We start from the raw sequence: 18575 nt of genomic DNA, 5'->3' as shown, positions 1-18575 counted from the left end.
ATGGGAGTGTCAGAGACAGTGTGATTGGCACAGGACAGAGCGGAGTTTAGGGCTTCGACTCAACGGTACATAACAACAACATTGAAATGTAACCCATAATAACTATAGTCTTTGATCTTCCTGATAAGTGCATTAAGCCTTCTTTACTTTCTACAAAGTTATGTCATCTGAATAGGGTTAAGTTGTTGATGAGTTTTTCTTCAACCTTGATTCCATATTCTTCTTCATGTAAAGTTCAGTTGCTTGAATTATTTGCTTAGCATACAGATTGAACAGGTATAGAGAAAGGATATAAACTTTTTAAATTTTTTTATCTATACTCTTTCCTTTTTTAAAAGTTTCTACTAGTTTATTTACAGAATTTGAATGCATTTTTTTTAATAACAAACTTTTTCAATTTCCCTCATCCTTCCACCCAACAAATTGTACAACCCCATGATTAATCTTCCCACCCCCTGCATATGTATATCCTCATCACTCTGGATACACACCTTTCCTGATTTTATTGTTTAGTTGTGATTTTTATGAAAGTATAGAGAACTTGGATTCCCATTTCTTCATTGTTGCACATTTTCTTCCCTGCCCTCTCAGTTCGCCTTTTTCTTTGAAAAAAATTCTTTCATTGTTGTGCAATTCCCCACCGCAACCCAAGTTCACTTTACTATGCAGCTCTTATTCTGGACTGTTTTCATACAAATAATACCTAATCATATATTCCTCTTAAGCAGTTCTTTCTCTCATCTGTTTCAATGCAGTGTACATTATTTATCCCCTCCTTTCTTAGTTTCCCCCAAACCCTGATGTCAGTCCTGTTTTACAACAGTGGCATTATGCAGTATTCCCTTGTTCTGCTTGAATGACTGTGTCTTGGTCTGTACAGATTTTACACAGTAAGTGTGTGTTCTGGAATTCTCATTCTTCTCAATAGTATCCATAGAGTGTTGTGATTTGCACAGCATGTAAACATCTTTCTAGTATCCTCTGTTTTAAACCATGATACATCTGACAGTAGCAATTGTATCCCTCATTTCACAGCCTGTTCTCTATTCAGCTTGAATTTCTGGAACTTTTCATTCTATATACCGCTCCAGTCAATTTTCAATACTTTTCAGCAAGATTTTATTTATGAGTGGTAGTAATGACATTGTTAGACAATTTCTGAATTATGTTACAGTGAAAAAATTAAAAAATGTGTTGTATAGGGAAAATCTATGGTCAAATCCTTCTCCAAAGTGCTGAAGAGTAAGGATATCAATTTAAAGTCTAAGATGTGCATGGTACAAACCATATTATTTTCAACTACTTTTCATAAATCTGAAAGCAGAATATGGATTAAAGAAGACTCATGAATAATTTCTGCCTTTTGTGGTGTTGTGTTGACTATTCTATTAACTGGCAAAAAAGAACAATTAAGACTGTCATTCAAGAAGGAAGAACCACCTAGTGTTCCCAGGAAGAAAGCATGGTGAAATTTCATCTCACATATTTTGGCCATGTTTCCAGAAGATGTCGGTCCTTGTTAAAATACATCATCTTAGAAAGGTCAACAAAGGAGGGGAAGAACCTCAAGAAGATTGACACACATATTGTAATAAAGGTTTAAGCATGTTTGAGATTGTGAGAATGATACAGGATAGAGCATGGCTTCAATTTGTTGTTCATAGGGTCATTAAGAGTCCTATTCGGTTTTATGGTACCTAACAATGAATATTGAATCACCTTTACTTGGATTGAATTGTGTTATTGTGGCTTTTTAAGTGTTTGTTTTTGTTATGTGTGGTCAAGTCGCCTGTGACTCATAGAAACCCAATGTGCAACAGCTCTGAACTTGGCTCTATCCTGAGCCAATCTTATTGTCTCTGACACACCTACCTCCATTACCCCAATCACTGAATAAAGCTATCTCATCTAGGGTCTTCCTCTCTTGGGCTGTCCCTCCACCCTTCCAAGAATGATATCCCTGTCCAAGGACTGACCCCTCCTTGCAACATGTCCATAGTATGTCTGGCAGAGCTTCAAAATCCTTGCCTCCAAGGAGCATCCTGTTTTGACCTTCTCTAGGATGAATCTGTTTGTTTTCCTAGCAATCTATGGTATATTCAATACTCTTCTCCAGCACTACATCTCAAAGGCATTGATGCTCTTTCTATCATCCATAGTCATTGTCTAGCTTCCTGATACATAGCATGTAATTGCAAAGACTATGGTCTGGATCAGGCTCTTGTCTCCATTTTGGAGAATGGGTGACAGACATGGCTGGTCTCTGTACTTTGTTAGGTGCTCTTGTTTTGGTTGAGGGTTGTGTGGAATGTTTGGTGGTTGTTTTATTTAAGCTTATTGTTTAGAGTAAACAAGAATCCATGGAAGGCCCTTGTATTTAAAAGTCCTTTGTGCCCTCAGGCCTGCAGCCCTGGGCCTGTGTTAGTACTTTCTATAGGAACATTCTTCTAAGTTGTATAGCACTCTTCTATCAATTTGCTGTACTGAGGTAATCTGTGTTTGCTGTGATGCTGAACCTTGTGCCATTGGGGGGGAGGTCAAATGCCATAATGGCTGCTTTTGGTGGATAGTGTTTGGTGGAGCTCCCAGTTTAAGAAATGTTTAGAAGGAGGAGTGGCATCCATTTCCTAAACCATATGCCTCTGGAAACTCTATGAACTTGGAGAAATGACCATAGTTATAGAAAGGCTTCAGGGGTTTTGTTCATAGGGTCACTATGAGTCATGCTTGACTTAATGGAAATCAGTAACAACAATTTGGCTGGGATCAGGTGCACCTTAGTCTCCAGACTGACAGTGTTGCTCTTCAGTACTCTGGAGATGTCCCTGACAGCAGATGTTCACAATGCAATTCATCTTTTGATTTCCTGGCCACTGGTACCAACAGTGTTGATTGTGGAACTAAGCAAACGAAAGCTGTTAATAATCTCAATCTCTTCACTGTCTATCTTGATGCTGTCAATCGACTCAGTGGTGAGAATCTTTGTTTTCTTGATGTTGATCTTAAATATACCTTGAAGACTGACCTTCTGCAGCAATTGCTTCAGGTCCTCTTCAGTTTCAGCAAGCAGGGTTGTGCCATATGTATAACACAGATTGTTGATAAGTCTTCCTCCAATCCTGATGCCTCATTCTTCCTCATGGAGCTCAGTTTCCTGGATGATCTGTTCTGCATATGGATTGAAAAGGACACATCCCTGACGTACACCCTTCCCAATTTTAAACCATGAACTGTTCCCTTGCTCTATTCTAATGACTACCTTCTGGTCCAAGTATAGGTATCACATAAATACAATCAAGTGTTCTGGGGTTCCCATTCTTCTCAGAGTTAACCACAGTTTATTTTTATCAAATACTTTTGCATAGTCAATGAAACACAGACATTCCTTTGGTGTTGCCTGCTTTCAGTCAAGATCCATCTAATTTTAGGTATAATATCCCTAGTACCATATCCTTTTATAAACATAGCCTGCACATCTGGCAGTTCTCTGTTGTGCTCTTCCAGTCGTTTTTGGATAATTTTCATCAGAATCTTGTGTGTATGTGATATTAATGACATTGTTCAATGATTTCCTCACTCTGTTGAGTCACCTGTCTTTGGAATGGAAACAAATATAGATCTCTTCTAGTCAGTTGGCCAGGTGGTTGACCTCAAGTTTTCTTGGCATAACTTGGTGGGCGCATTGAGGGCAGCATCTGTTTTTTTTTAATTATGCCAGTTGGTACTTCGTCAATTCCTGGGGACTTGCTTTTTTCCCCCAGTTCTTTTATATTGGCTTGAACTTCTTCCTTCGACACCACAGTCTCTTGCTCATACATTGTTTAATGAAATTCATATGTGTCAGCTAATTCTTTTTGGTACAATGACTCTGTATACTCCCTCCATCTTCTTTTAATGCTTCCTGGATAATTTATTATTCTGTCCAGAGCAGCCTTAAGTATTGCAATTCAAGCCTTGAATTTGTGCTTTACTTCCTTTGGCTTAAGAAATGTTGAGTTAGTTCAACCCTTTTGATTTTCTGACTCCAGCTCTTTGCACATTTCACTATAATAATTTGTCTTCTCTCACTGCCCTTTGAAATCTTCTGTTCAGCTCCTTAATTTCCTAATTTCTTCCCTTTGTTGCTTTGGCTTCTCAGCGCTCTAGTGCAATATTCAAAGTTTCATCTGACCTCTGTGTTAGTAATGATCTTTTGCATTCTTCATGATATTCTGGATAGCCTCCCACAGCTTATCTATCTTCACTCATTAGTGTTTAAGATCTCAAATATGTCCCTGAGATGGTTTCAAAATTCAAATAGGATAATCTGAAGGTCAAATTTTTGTTCTTGTGGATTTAATTTAATCTTATTTAGCTTCAGCTTGAACTTGCATATGAGTAGTTGGTGGTCTGTTCCATAATCATCATTGGCCTAGTTTTTATGGCTGTTACAGAGCTTCTCCAGTGATTCTTCCCACAGATGTAGTCAATCTGACCTCTATGCATACTATCAGGTGAAATCCATGGGTATAGTCTGTGTTTATGTTTCCTATAATAAGTATTTGTGATGAATAGGTCATTGATTCCACAGAATTCTATCATTCTGTCTCCAGCATAATTTCTTTCACCAATTCCGTGTTTTCTGACTACTGATCATTCTTCCCTGTTTCCAACTTTTTCATTCCCAGCCATAACAACATGTAATAATGCTTATTCTTTTATATGTTTGCTTTGTTGATTTTTTTAAAAAAAAGTTTTACATTTTTCATAAAAAGGCCATATTTTATAATATTTAAAAAAGTATTAAAAAAACTTTGAGGAATTTTATCATAAAATATGATACAGTAGTTTGTTTTGAAGGGAATATAAATTTTAACAAATCTGAAAAAGAACTCCTGATCATTCTCTTCCTGATGCTGTTTCCTCTTCAGTTGAAGGAAACCCCAGTTTTCCGATTGATTATTCTAAAAATCTTGAATTTTATTTGGCACCTCTCTTTTTTTTAATGTTTTCAAAATATTGCCTGAATTTCCCTAACATCCCATCTTCTGCTCTTCAACCAAGCCACCCTCCTCTCTTGCTAGGAGTATGGCAGTATCCTCCTCAGTCTGTTTCCGCCCTTGCCTCCTTGTGGAAGGTTTTTGACACAGTAGCCAAAACTGTTAAAATAGCAGTCTGATGTATCTCTCCTCTTCTAAGATCTCCCTAACTTCTCCTACTCAGAGCAAAAGCTTTCATGGTGGCTCAGGTATCATCTCTCTGCCCACTGGTTTCCCACACTGCTGCTTTCTTTTGATCTTCCTTCACTTTAGCTCGTTTGCATTTGCTTTTCCTTTTCCTCTGCTGGGAATGTTCTTTTCCCAAATGTCTTCATGGCCAGCCATCTCCCTTCCAATCTTTTCTATTTTCTGGGAGAGGCCTTTTTGAGCTCTCCACCAATGCATAGACATTCATGCACCCACTGCTTCTCTTTCTCCATTCTCTGCTTTAGTTTTCTCTGTTTAGTCCTTTTCATCACCTAACACACTATATGTTCTACTATTGTTTGTTACTTTTCCCCTGCCATTCTATGAAGGTAAATTCTTTTGATTTTCGTTTTCAAACTGAATACTTAACACTTAGAACCGTAGCTAACCCATAGCAGTTTTAATATCTCTTTTGAGTATTTGTTAGATGAGGATTTAGATGAACTTTTGGGGGGCCTTTACTTTTCACTTACCCCCCTGTATTTTGACACCTAGACTTAAGCTATTGCTATATGATGGTTACTTTTGGATTGCTTTTCTCTCTTCATCTACGTCACTAATCCCAAATGAATTCTTAAAATACAATATTTTCCTAATAGTAGATTCTGTGTTCATTGTACTCTTTCATTATTTTAATTAAATTACTTTCATTTTTTTACTTAATACATTAAGCTCCTACATTATTAAAGGGATTTTTGGAACATGGAACTCAAATCATGAAAACAAATGCTGACTATAAGAGAGTTAGTCTACCTAATGGACAGATAATTAAATAATAAGCTAAAGCACAAAAGTACAATAAAGACAGAACCCAGTTTTAGAGGGACTGCTGACCAATAAGTGCAAAACAAATTCGTGTTCAAATGTCAGCTAAAAATGTAGAATCTTATAGACAGGAGATGAGAAAGATAAATCTTGATAAACACATTACTTCTTTTATCACTACTCTAAATGATAAGATGACGTTTCTTAATGGAGGAAGCAGTAGGAAAAGTAACTAATGTATTTGGTTTCCTTAGAAGAGAAAGCCAGGATTAATAGCGAGATCAATGACCTTAGTGTTAGACGATCTAGATTTGAATCTACCACCACAATGTTATCTACACATACTGAAAGCTGATGTTTTAACCTCTGTGGGTCTCTGTAACCTTGGTTAATGGTAGAATAGTGTCCTAGACTATCTACATACATACATGATTTTCTTCGGTTATTGAAAGAGATTTTTTCTTATTTAAGGGGTCTTGATGGCTTTGTGCATATTTTTAATTTAGTTGAGTAAAGAACCAAAATTTCAAAACCAATTCATTGCATTAAATCCATTCTGACTCATTGCAGTCCTTATGCTCTTACTCACAAGTTTAAGAGTAAAACCACATCATAGAATTCTGAAGCTGTAAATCTTCATAGGAGCAGACTGTCACATATTTCTCTCCTGAAGTAACTGATGTGTTTGACCCTGTAAGCATTGGCTAGCAGCTGAGTCCTGGTGGCTTGCTGATTAAGTACTCAGCTGCTAACCTAAAGGTTGGAGGTTCAAATGATAAAAGGGGAGATCTGGTGGCCTTATGGTAAGAAGCTGTGCTGCAATCCTGACGGTTCAAATCCACCAGCTGCTCTGTAGAAGAAGGATGGGTAATCTTCTGTGAGATTAACAGCCTCTGCAAACCCATGGGAAGGTCCGCTTTAGGGTAGTTCTGACTCAATGGCTCATAACAACAACAATGCTTTGCTAGCCTGAAAATTGTAGTAATAGTAGGTTTTTTAAAGATACCTCTTATTTGTTTACTGACTACTTCATATTTTATCCAACTACTACATAACCATTTACACATGTAAAAATGAAATGAAGAAATATTTCCTGAATATATTCTTTTCCTTTTTAAGACATTGTCCTTATGAAAGGTGTAAAATCTTTCCATATTTTCACTTTTCATTTGAGATGACTATTATAAATGAAAAATGACTGTTTTCCATTTAACCTAAATCAACACACAGGACTAGAAATTAAGATTATTTTTTAACAATATGTATTGACTTTCTAAATGGAAGTGTGCCCCTGGCTTGATAAACCTATGGCAGTAACTGCAACATTTAATGTTGTTTTTAGAACTATTTCCATTCTTAGTAATTTATAAAAGATCTGAAGTATTTCTTTTTTTGAAAGAAACTGGTTTCTATCATTGGGATTTACTAATTACATATTTTCCTCCTACTGTCTTTCTGTTTTTCAGCCTTTGCAACTGGACTGTGACCTTTGTGCCATAGTGTCAAACTCAGGTCAGATGGTTGGACAGAAAGTGGGCAATGAGATTGACCGCTCCTCCTGCATCTGGAGAATGAATAACGCTCCCACCAGAGGCTATGAAGAAGATGTTGGGAGAATGACAATGATCCGAGTTGTGTCCCATACCAGTGTTCCCCTGTTGCTAAAGAACCCGGATTATTTTTTCAAGGAAGCAAATACTACAATTTATGTTATCTGGGGTCCTTTCCGTAACATGAGGAAAGACGGCAATGGCATCGTTTACAACATGTTGAGAAAGACAGTTGATGTCTACCCCAATGCCCAGATCTACATTACCACAGAGAAGCGCATGAGCTACTGTGACGGAGTGTTTAAGAAGGAAACTGGGAAGGACAGGTGAGTCCTCTCTGAGACACCATTCTCCTCTTGTACACTCAATCTTTGCTGAGCCCCTTTACCAGCTATCAAATGAACAGAGTAACATTTCAAATTAGTTGCTGTATGTTTTTTACTATTATGATTCTTTAATGAGCCAGCAGCTAGGCCTCGTTTATTCCACCTACACCACCGTCTGTTCTCTTTCCCTCTTGATTGACTCAGAAGCTTCAAAAACACTGGATGCTTCCTCAAGATAGCTTTAGATCTTTTCTTATTTAGCAGAATTGACTATTGATTAAATTGGTTTGTAACAAAGCGAAGAAGCTTACCCATTACTGTTTCAAAACATAGAATGTTAAGGGACCTTGGAATTAGGTATTAATCTAAATGTCTTTAGAATTTTTTTGTTAAACTTTACCTGGAGGTATAAACAGAACATCGTATTGATTTCCTGATAAAGTTGCATGTTTCTTGCTTGCAAATAGGCTCTGTGATCTTGACCACTTTAATTTAATATCTAAAATGTCAAGCAGAACCATAGTGAAATTATACCTTACTTAAAACCATTAATGGTTAGATTCCTGAGGAGAAAACAGGCATAAATAGCATTCGCCCAATTATCCAAACCCCAATATGCAGTTTTCCATTACATCTATTTCTTCCACAGCATTTTGTGAACTCCCTCTCTTGCTTCATTTTCTTCAGAACTGCTTTATCTGTTTTCTCTCTCCCACTAATACCCCCGTTTCTCTTTTCACCTCCTTCATCTCCCATTTAACTCATTTACTGCCATTTCTTCCTTCCTCTTTAGTAAAGCGAGCAGGAGAAAGAGAGGAGTGAAGTACTGAATCAGTCAATGTTGATTCATATATTTAGCTCTGATAAAGAACTGCTGAAGGGAGGTATTGAAACTAATGACTAAAATTTAAAATTATCTGTAAATTTTGCTTATCTGTGCAATGCCATGGGTAAAGTAAGCACTGGTCAGAATTTCAATATTAGCGTTCTGATTGCCTTAGAATCATTAACTAATACCGATCTTTAATTCTATTGGTGTGTATGTTTTCTTGTGTGTAGGAAAGCAACGTTTCTGTTATTTCTAGGTATAAATTGAATGCTAATGGTTATTTAAAAATCTTATGTGGACACATTCTTATGATTATCTTATGTTGATTTGAATTTAAGAGCTTTCTACATCTGAGCACCAATAATGCAAGCTTTATATGAAATGCAAGATAAAAATAGTCATCTCTACTTTTCTGTTAGTGTTAGCAAGAATAATGCTAACAGTTAGATTTGAGTCAATATAGCTTAACTTCCAAAGGCTGTGGAAAAGAAAGGAGTAGATAGGATGCTTTAAAGGAACATTCTAGTAATCTATATAACTGTGATCATTCTCAAGGGGTTTAGGAAATTTCTGGTTTCTCAGTAGCTTAAAGCAATGAAATTCATTAGCTAAATTCAATTCTTCATCTGCCATAGTTAGCCCTGAGGACACCCCTAGGTTATAACCATAAGCCCTCACATCTTCTGGTGGTATCAGAGCAAAGTGTAGAATGCTGTGTGTTCCTGTGTACTTGGCTTTTGCTCTGAGTTTACAATGAGGAAACACTGTTGTAAATATATGATTTCTAATATATAAGAACTGAGGAAGATGCATTTTCCTCTTGGCTGTGATGAGGAAAACTGATGATGAGGGTCAAAAAATTTGCTTGGTACAATTAGCTACAAGTAGGGGTAGGATTATGACTCAATGAGTGTGCTTCGTAGTTGATTTTGACTCACATGTTCTAGTGATAGAACATCAGATTTTTATGCTAGCTGACTTCCAGATTTGTGTGTCCTGAGGAGAAACTAGTGGGTTTGAACCACCTTCCTTTCAAACAGCAACTGATTTCTTAACCATTGAATACTTAATAATGTAAAATCGGGAAGAAAATATTTTTTAAGTTTTATTTTAGTATGCTGCTTCTTTCTTGCTATCTGAACATCTCCCTTTCTGACCGTGATATAATCTGCCACATGACTAAGTGCAGCTACCAGCCAGGAGAAGGTGACTGTGTCAGTATTTTAGAAATGGCTAAAATGAATGGTGGAAGTAGAGTCTGGTTGGATGACAAAAGACTGGTTAAAATGACTTCAAATTTGTCTTCATTTCAGTTATGCAGACTTTATTGTCTGTTTTTTTAAGTGATGTGTGACCTTCATTTTCAAATTTCAAACAACAAATCTTTTTCATTTTTTTTTTATGACAAAAAGTCTCAAACTTACCAAGCAGAGAGAATACTGATGTGATGAATGTCTATCTATCTGTTACCCACCTCAAGTACTAATTAACTCCTATCTAGCTGTTACCTGCCTTGAGTACTAATTAACTCATGGCCAATCTTGTTTCAATGTACTTTCTGCTTTCTCTTTCCCTTCTGGATGTTCTTGAAGCAAATCTCAGACATCAGTTCATGTAATCTGTGACTATATTGGCTTCTACCTCTAAAAGATTCTTAAAGGTAAACATAATTCCACTGTCCTACATTTAAAAATAAACAATAATTGCTTGATATATTGAAGCATTTTCAATTTCACCAATTTTCCCATAAATATATTTTATCAGTATGCTTAAATCCAAATTAGCATAACATCTGTGCTCGAGCAAGTGCTCAAGCCAGGGTTAGTGTAACATTTGTACACCATCATAGGTCTCCTGTATTTTCTTAGGTTATAGGTTTTTCTCTTTTACTCTGTCTGTTGTTACTAACACTTCCTCACTTATTCTGAAGAGTTTTTCATATTCCGGATTTTGCTGTGGCATGTTGTTCCCAGAATATTCCTTTAACATTCTTCTTTCCGTTTAGAGGCTTGATTGGATTCAGACACAAATTTTTTCAAGACTATTTAGATGGTGGAGAGATTTGGTGGCTTAAGAGTTGAGCTGCCAACACAAAGGCAGGCAGTTCTAATCCTCCAACTACTCTTCTCCAGTGGAGAAAGATGAACAGTCTCCTCCCATGTGATTTTAAACATCCTGAACGATGAGCTATGAGTCGGTTCCAACTTGACAGTAATAACAACACAGTAGCATTTAGGTGGTGATTCTCTCAGGAATCTTGGTGGTGTAGTGTGGTATGTGTTTGACAGCTGACTGAGAGGTCATTATTCAAAGTTACCAGTTGCTCTTGGAAAGAAATTAAAGGTAGTCTGTACCTATAAAAGTTGACAGCCAGAGGAAACCTCAGGGAGAATTACCATGTGTTGCAAATGATGGCACTGGTTGACTTTATTTAATTTACTTATTTGGTATATTTTCAGTTGGCAGGGCAGTTCCTTACCAGTAAGGCACCGGAGCCCCCTCTGTTGGGTTTAGAAAGCCGTATGTCTTACAGCAAGGAGAGTGTCTGGCCTTTCTCCCACTGAGCAGCTGCTGGATTTGCCCAATGACATTTTGATTTGCAACCCAAATGCACTATGCCACCAGGGCTCCTTCATAAAACATGAAGGTTTGCCAAAGGATGTTAATATCTTATCATTCCTTTCTGTTTATCAGCTGAAATACTTTATAAAGTGATATTTACCCTTGTGAATAATTTGTTTACCATGAGCGATAATACAGTGCTGATCTTTTCTCTTTATTGACCAGTATTCATGAATTGACACCCTAGTTTTTCTAAAGGCCACTAACTTATTGTTATTAATGCTCTCCTAACTTATAAATTTTGAAATACATTGGAAATGCTATATGACATTTTTATCCTTATCCATGTCCAAATTGTCTTATTTTGGCCTAGGTAATGCCTTCAAATTGGCTTTTGAGGTTTTTTTGACATGTCCTCAGTCACTGGTAGCATCTTTGTTTCCTGATATTACTAGAAATTTCAGCTTTATGTATTCTGGGGAAATATCAGGCTCTTATGTTCCTCCTGACCCAGGCCTGGATTCAAATACTTTTCTGATGAACCTTGGAGTCTTATAGCAGAAAATGGTATTTAAGAGATCATAATCTTGGCACTCTGAGCACCTACTGTTCTAAGTGGATCTATGTTTTTTCACCATGCCATTTCAGTGGCTAGAGATAAACAATATATACTGTAAAACTCTTTAAAGATAAAATCATTATGTATTCAGACTGATACTTCTGGTTTAAAGTTAAGATTACTGGATTATATTTTAACTTTTTAAAGTGTCCCTTACTTATGATACCGACTACATAAATAATTTCTTTTACAATGATTCATATACGTTCTGAAAAGGCACAGGGTAACAATGTTTCAAATATCCAAACTGCTGTACTATTTAACATCTCTGACATAAATTATTCCTCCTCCATTGAGTCCTACCATTCCTATCTAAGTCCCTGGGTTCTGATACTGGCTAGAAGGTCTCAGAACAATTAAAAAACTGTCAGGGAAATGGCTCGTGCAATTGTGGACAGTGCACAGTGACAGTCATATGGATTAAGAAAACATCACTCCTCACTACTGGACCAATAAGCAATATCATGGCCATTGCTGTTGTTATGTGCTGTCAAGTCGCCTGCGACTCATAGTGATCCTATGAGCAGCAGCCCTAAACCCTGCTCTATCCTGTGCCAATCTTATTGTCTCTGACACCCCTACCCTCATTACCCTAGTCACTGAATCAATCCATCTCATCAAGGGTCTTCCTCTCTTGTGCTGTCCCTCCACCCTCCCAAGCATGACATCTCTCTGTAAGGACTGGTCCCTCCTTGTAACATGTCCAAAGTATGTCAGATGAAACTTCAGAATCCTTGCCTCTAAGGAGCAGCCTGGTTTAACCCTCTCCAGGACGAACCTGTTTGTTCTCTTCTCAAGCACCATAGCTCAAAGGCCTCAATTCTCCTTTTATCATCCTTAGTCATTGTCCAATTATCTGATGCATAGCAAACAATTGCAAAGACAGTGGCCTGGATCAGGTGCACTTTAGTCTCCAGACTGACATCATTGCTCTTCAGTACTTTGGAGAGGTCTCTGACAGCAAACTTTCCCAATGCAATCCATCTTTTAATTTCCTGGCTGCTGGTGTCAAGAGTGTTGATTGTGGAGCCAAGAAAACAAAATCTGTGAATAATCTCAATCTCTACACCATCCATCATGATGCTGCCAATTGGCCCAGTGGTGAGAATCTTCATTTTATTGATATTGAACTTCAATCTATATTGAAAGCTATAATCCTTGACCCTCTGCAACAAGCACTTCAAGTCCTTCTCAGTTTAAGAAAATAGCGCTGTGTCATCTTCATAATGCAGATTGTTGATGAGTCTTCCTCCAAACCTGATACCACATTCCTCTTTGTACAGTCCAGAATCTTTTCTGCATATAGATCGAAAAGGTTTGGAGAGTTTGAAGTTGTCAACAATTTCATTTTGTAGGGATCCACAATCAAAAGCAGTCAAGAAATCAAAAGATATGTTGCATTGGGAAATTTATTGTAAGGACCTTTTCAAAGAGCTAGAGAGCAATGATGTCAGTTTAAAGACTAAGGTGCCTCTGATTCAAGCTGTGATCCTTTCAGTTACTTTGTATTGGTCTGAAAGTTAGACAGTAAATAAGAATGCAGAAGAAGATTCAGTGCCTTTGAGGTATGGTATTGTACAAGAGTACTGAATATCCCATAGACTGCCAAAAGGAAAAAGGAAAAAACAAGTCTATCTTGGAGGGCAATCAGGGTGCTCCTTAGAAGCAAGGATGATAAAGCTTACCCCACATAGCTTGGGCATGTTGTCAGAAGTGACCAGTTGTTAGACATCATGCTAGGAAGGTTGAGGATTAATGAAATAAAAGAAGACCCTCAACCAGATAGATTGTCATAGTGAGAACAACAGTGGGCCTTGAGCTTGTTGGAGGATGGCAAAGGAGAGGACAGTGTTTGAATTTGTTGTTCATAAGGTTGTCATGAATTGTAGTTGACACTATAGCACAAAACAGTGTCAACATTTTACCATTTCTATCTTACATGTTTCTACCACTCTGACAATCATATTTCCCAAAGACAACCAGCATAAATGCTCTTTTATTTTCTATTACAATATACATGCATCATTTTAGAGTAAGAATGCCACCAGCAATATGATTGCCATAGCATTTTAAGATTATTCTGTTGTTCTTCAGTGCCTCTAAATCAACTATGAGCTCTAGAAACTCTATGAACAGTAAATCAGACCTTGCTGTATCCAGAACCATCATCACAGTCTTGGTCATTGGTGTGTGAAGGATTCATCATTTTAAATGGCATCCCTAGCCACTGACTCTGACTTTGTCTTGTGGGTAAGTGGAAATATATGCAAATAGGGTGTGTTCGCCTATCCAAAAGGGGGTTGGCTAATCTTCATACTAAATTAAGCAGATTCAGCAGGAGATTTGGGGAATCTCAATACTGGTAAGGAAGAAACTGAGAATGGGGGGGGGGGAGATAGAGAGAAAGATTGATTGTCCTTGGTGCCAAATATTCTTGTGCCACTCACTCAGACCAGGGTCTACAGGAGCAGCAGCCACAGCTGCAGCAGGGAAGCAGAGACTCCACATTAGACAGAACTGACCTTGGGACTGCTACCCCAGGGAACCAGAGCTAAAAGCCTTTGCTCAACCTTGCTGGAGGACGAGGGGAGAGCCATAACTGGTAGGACTAAGAACTTGATGAAATTGGCCTAAAGCCACATGACTGAAGGCTAAGGTGCCTATGAACACATTTCAGAAGCTGTCCTGACTGTCCTGCTGCCAACCGGAGTTATAATCTCTTGACCTCCCTCCTAAACCTCATAATTGTGACTGTTTCTGTTTAGTTTATCAGCTATTGCAACCTATTTTGTACCCTGTAGAGCAGTAAGACTGGGTTTAGAATTGGTACAAAGAGGTGCAGGAGCGTGTTAAAAATGTCTGACCTTAAGGGAATTGTTTTGAGCTGACCATGTTGTTTGTGGGAACAGTGCTGCTTTGCGGAGTTAGTAGGGGTCATATGTGGCCTTCCGTTTGTCGCTCTTGCTCTTTTTGTAGCCATGCTCAAAGCCAGTGTAGCAATCATATGTCAATTCATCTCTTTGAGATCTTCCTATCTTTTGCTGACCCTTTCTCTTTCCCAGACTACTTTCCTTTTCCAAACACTGACGTCTTCTAACAACATATCCAAAGTATGTGAAATATTAAAGAAAACATTTTAAAAGATAAGCCATCATCACAAAAGTATGCGCTGGTTATATTCCAATAGAAATTTTGAATGTTTTCCTGTTCTCCACATAGAAACGTGTGAAGCAGTGGCTATCTGAAGACAGAAAAGGAATTGAGAGGAAAAAGTGGTGTCCATCTAGTTTTTCTTTTGTTGTGTGTCTTTTGTGTGCACGGATTAGAACTCTTCAGCACGTACTCATTTTTATCATCAAGTGTTTAATGGAGAGACCATGTCACTGTTATAATGTATAATCTATAGAACAAAAAAATAAGTGTCATTGGTACTTAAAGTGATACATAAGTAAATGATTAAATGCAATTTCTTCCAGGGGAAATATATATCCATCAATATATCCCTATATACCTATATCTATGTCTATATCTATACTTATACCTATATCTATCTCTATCTCTATCTCTAATCTATCTATACCTATATATCTATATCTATATCTCCTAAACGTACTTTATACTTCTTCAACTTGTCAAAATTGTCTCTAAAAATACTTCTTCTTGACTTTTAAGGTGGTCACCTATTTGTTTGTTTTGTTTTGTGGCAAGTGATTCCTCATTGAGGAGATGAGGAATCGAGCAAGTATGCACACTGTTAAATTTCTTAGCAGACGTGTAGACCAGCTCCTAAACATATTGGAGGGCCTTTTCAAACCAAATGAAATTTAATTTGCTCTCTTATCAGTTACTGACAAAAATTATTTGTCTTGTTAATTAAAAAGGGTGACCTTGTGGGAAGGACTAAAAGCACAGAAAGAGAAAGCTGCTTTCTTCCTTTGTCTTAAGGGATGCACATTTTCTTCGGAACTTGAGGTCCTCTGGGCAGTGACTGACTTTAGATTTTCACTTGCCAAATATCTTTCCGGGAAATAAAAATCTCTAATTCTACGGCAACTTTCATTCCTTCAAGAAAGCTTCAGAATTAAAGATCATACATTCAAACAGTTCTAGACAAAATAGACCTCCCTTTCTTTTTGAGTGACTGCAATGCGTGGATAAGACTAGCCTGATGACACATACTCATTTGCGTTAATACATCATTGGACAGAAACGCTCTAGGGATGCTGACAAGATGCCATCCTCCACACTTTGAAGGATGTGATAATGTGCCTAGCTGTGTACACATGTAGAATTAATGATACATGTCCTGGAGAAGTAATCAAGAGTACATATGAGAGATTCCATTTATGGGCAGGTGGGCAATTGGGCCTTCTATTCCACTTTAGAAATATGTTGGCAAATGTTGGCCTATTATTTAATTAAGTAATAATTGAGCAAGCTGTAGTCCCTATTAAAAAGAGCAGAGCTAATTCTGGGCTGATAAAGGGCTCTGAGCTGCCCTAAATAGGTCTTAATTAGCTGGCACCAATGCAGCTCTGCCTTCAGGGATGGATGAAATTAATGAAAGCTAGCAGCAAATAGATCATAGTTTTAAGATATTACTGCCTCAGGTAAAGGGGCTAAGAAGAAAGGTAGCTACTTATACAGATCTTTGAGGAGATAGGATGCATGAAAAGTTGCTTTCAGAAAACATGAACAAAATAGGAAAGTAATTTGTAAATATTAAGGACTATACTTGGCTAAAGGAACATCATGCTTGGAAAGGTGGAGGGTCAGTGAAAGGGAGGAATGAGGTACACTGATAACCTTGACTGCAGCAATGGACACAAGTGTGTTAGAGATGATGTGGATGGCATAAGATAATACAGGTTCTATTATTCATAGGGTTGCTGTGAGTTGTACTCAATTGAATGGCACATAAGAATAACAACAACAATACCTAGCTAAGAAGCCCTAGTGGCATAGTATGTAACTTGTTGGGATGCTAACCAAAATGTCAGAAGTTTGAATTCACCAGCTGCTTTGTGGGAGAAAGATGGGCAGTCCCCTCCTGTGATGATTTATAGCTACAGAAATCAAATGAGTCCAAATTAAGTCATCACCTGCGGGATTGAGTTTATTCTACCTGGATAATCCTTGTCAGCATTCCTTTCCATTTTCATAAAGTAGAGAAAAAGAAATCAGCAAAATGTAATTCCTTGCTGCCTTCTCTGGCAATGGTTCTATCTGGCATTGGTTTTGCAGTGTAGCCCAGTTTTGGCTATTTCAGTGTTGCCATTTTGAAAGTTTCTTGTGCTGGTGCTTGACTGATTTTAGGAATTAAATTGACTCAGCCTCCTTGGTTTTGTAAACCCGTAGTAGTTTATAGCAAGGGAAGGGATTTCAAGCTTCCTTACCCAGGAATTTGATATCCCTTTGAGAGTTTTCATCTGGTAGCACCTAAAGTGACTTTCCCCAACAAAAGCTGACCCAGCAGAGCATCAGGAGGGCACACATGAAAATGAAAACCTGAAAATATTGCTAGTCTTAAGAATATGACATGAGGCACTGAAGCATACTTGGTTTGCCCTAAAAAGTACTTTTGCTATGCATGAACTCAAAAAACAAAGACCCCATTTCTAACTTGGAGAGTTCTGGTGGCCTAGTGTATGAAAAATTGTGCTGCCAATCCAAAAGCAGGTGGTTTGAGCCCACCAGTTGCTCCTTGAGAAAAAGATAAGCAATCTTCTTTAGCGTGACTTACAGCCTCTGAAAACCTGAAGTGTCGATTCCGATTCAATGGCAATGAGTGAGTAAGTAAATGAGCAACTTCCAACTCAGAACTTGTGTAAGAGGAAAATGTCAAAGAAGGAAAGAACTTGTCAAAGAAGGAAAATATTTTCCACTGAAACAAGCAATAGAAAAGTGCTAAGACCGTACCCTATCAAAAGCTGGAAATCCTGCAAGACCCAGAAGAAGAGGGCAATCCCCTTGAGCTTCAGCTCTCTTCTAATCCTAAGAAAAGCTGAGAAAATAAGCAGAGCAGAACAATTCCTAGAGCACAGTATTATAAGCATTACATTCCTTATTGAAGATGGTTCTGCAAATACAGTACCTCAATATGTTTTCAAATGCAACACTGACACACCTCTGTAGAAACAAATTCTTGTTCCTATCCAGCTGATGCATTTGGCAGGAACAGTAAGTTCACACTCATACGACTCTTGCGTCAGTATAATAAGGCATCAAGAACTGTGTTTTCATGGGAAAAACCACTGGGATAGAGGGGACCTTTTCCTTCATGTTCATGACAGCATCCAGTGACCTACAGTAGGCCTCATTGTAATATACACGTAGTGGAAATTAACAATTCTAGAAAAGAGATACATTGGTATATTTTAATAATGGAAAGATATTAAAGGCATTTGTAATTGATAGAGATACCAGTTCCAAACTCTTATGTGTTAAAAAGAACAAAAAGGATGGCTAGGAAGAAAAAATATACATACACAATGAGTAAAAATGAAAGATTTTACAATACAGCTTAGTCTACCATTAGGATTCAGTAATAATAATTTGTTGTTGTATACTGTTGAGTTGGAGCGAATCCAGAGTTGACCCTTCACTGTATTGTCAGAGGAAATAAATAATGATAGGAAATTGCTCATCATTCTCCTATAGAGCAGCTGGTGGATTTGAACCACAAACCTTCAGGATTAT

General features: G+C 37.7%; 1 protein-coding gene across 1 annotated transcript in view; it reads left to right on the top strand.

Annotated features, from left to right (window-relative positions):
* The window catches only part of LOC102861336 (alpha-N-acetylgalactosaminide alpha-2,6-sialyltransferase 3-like), a 953952-nt gene that overhangs the window by 593758 nt on the left and 341619 nt on the right, over positions 1-18575 (top strand). Inside the window, exon 3 of the mRNA XM_006888598.1 lies at positions 7457-7866. Coding sequence (XP_006888660.1) covers positions 7457-7866 — 410 coding nt within the window. The remainder of the gene's footprint in view (positions 1-7456; positions 7867-18575) is intronic.

Source organism: Elephantulus edwardii, unplaced genomic scaffold (assembly GCF_000299155.1).
Source record: "Elephantulus edwardii isolate Elephantulus edwardi_28Jun2011 unplaced genomic scaffold, EleEdw1.0 scaffold00069, whole genome shotgun sequence".
NCBI lineage: Eukaryota > Metazoa > Chordata > Mammalia > Macroscelidea > Macroscelididae > Elephantulus > Elephantulus edwardii.
Note: the sequence above shows the minus strand (reverse complement) of the source record. Positions and strands in the feature narration are given on the sequence as shown.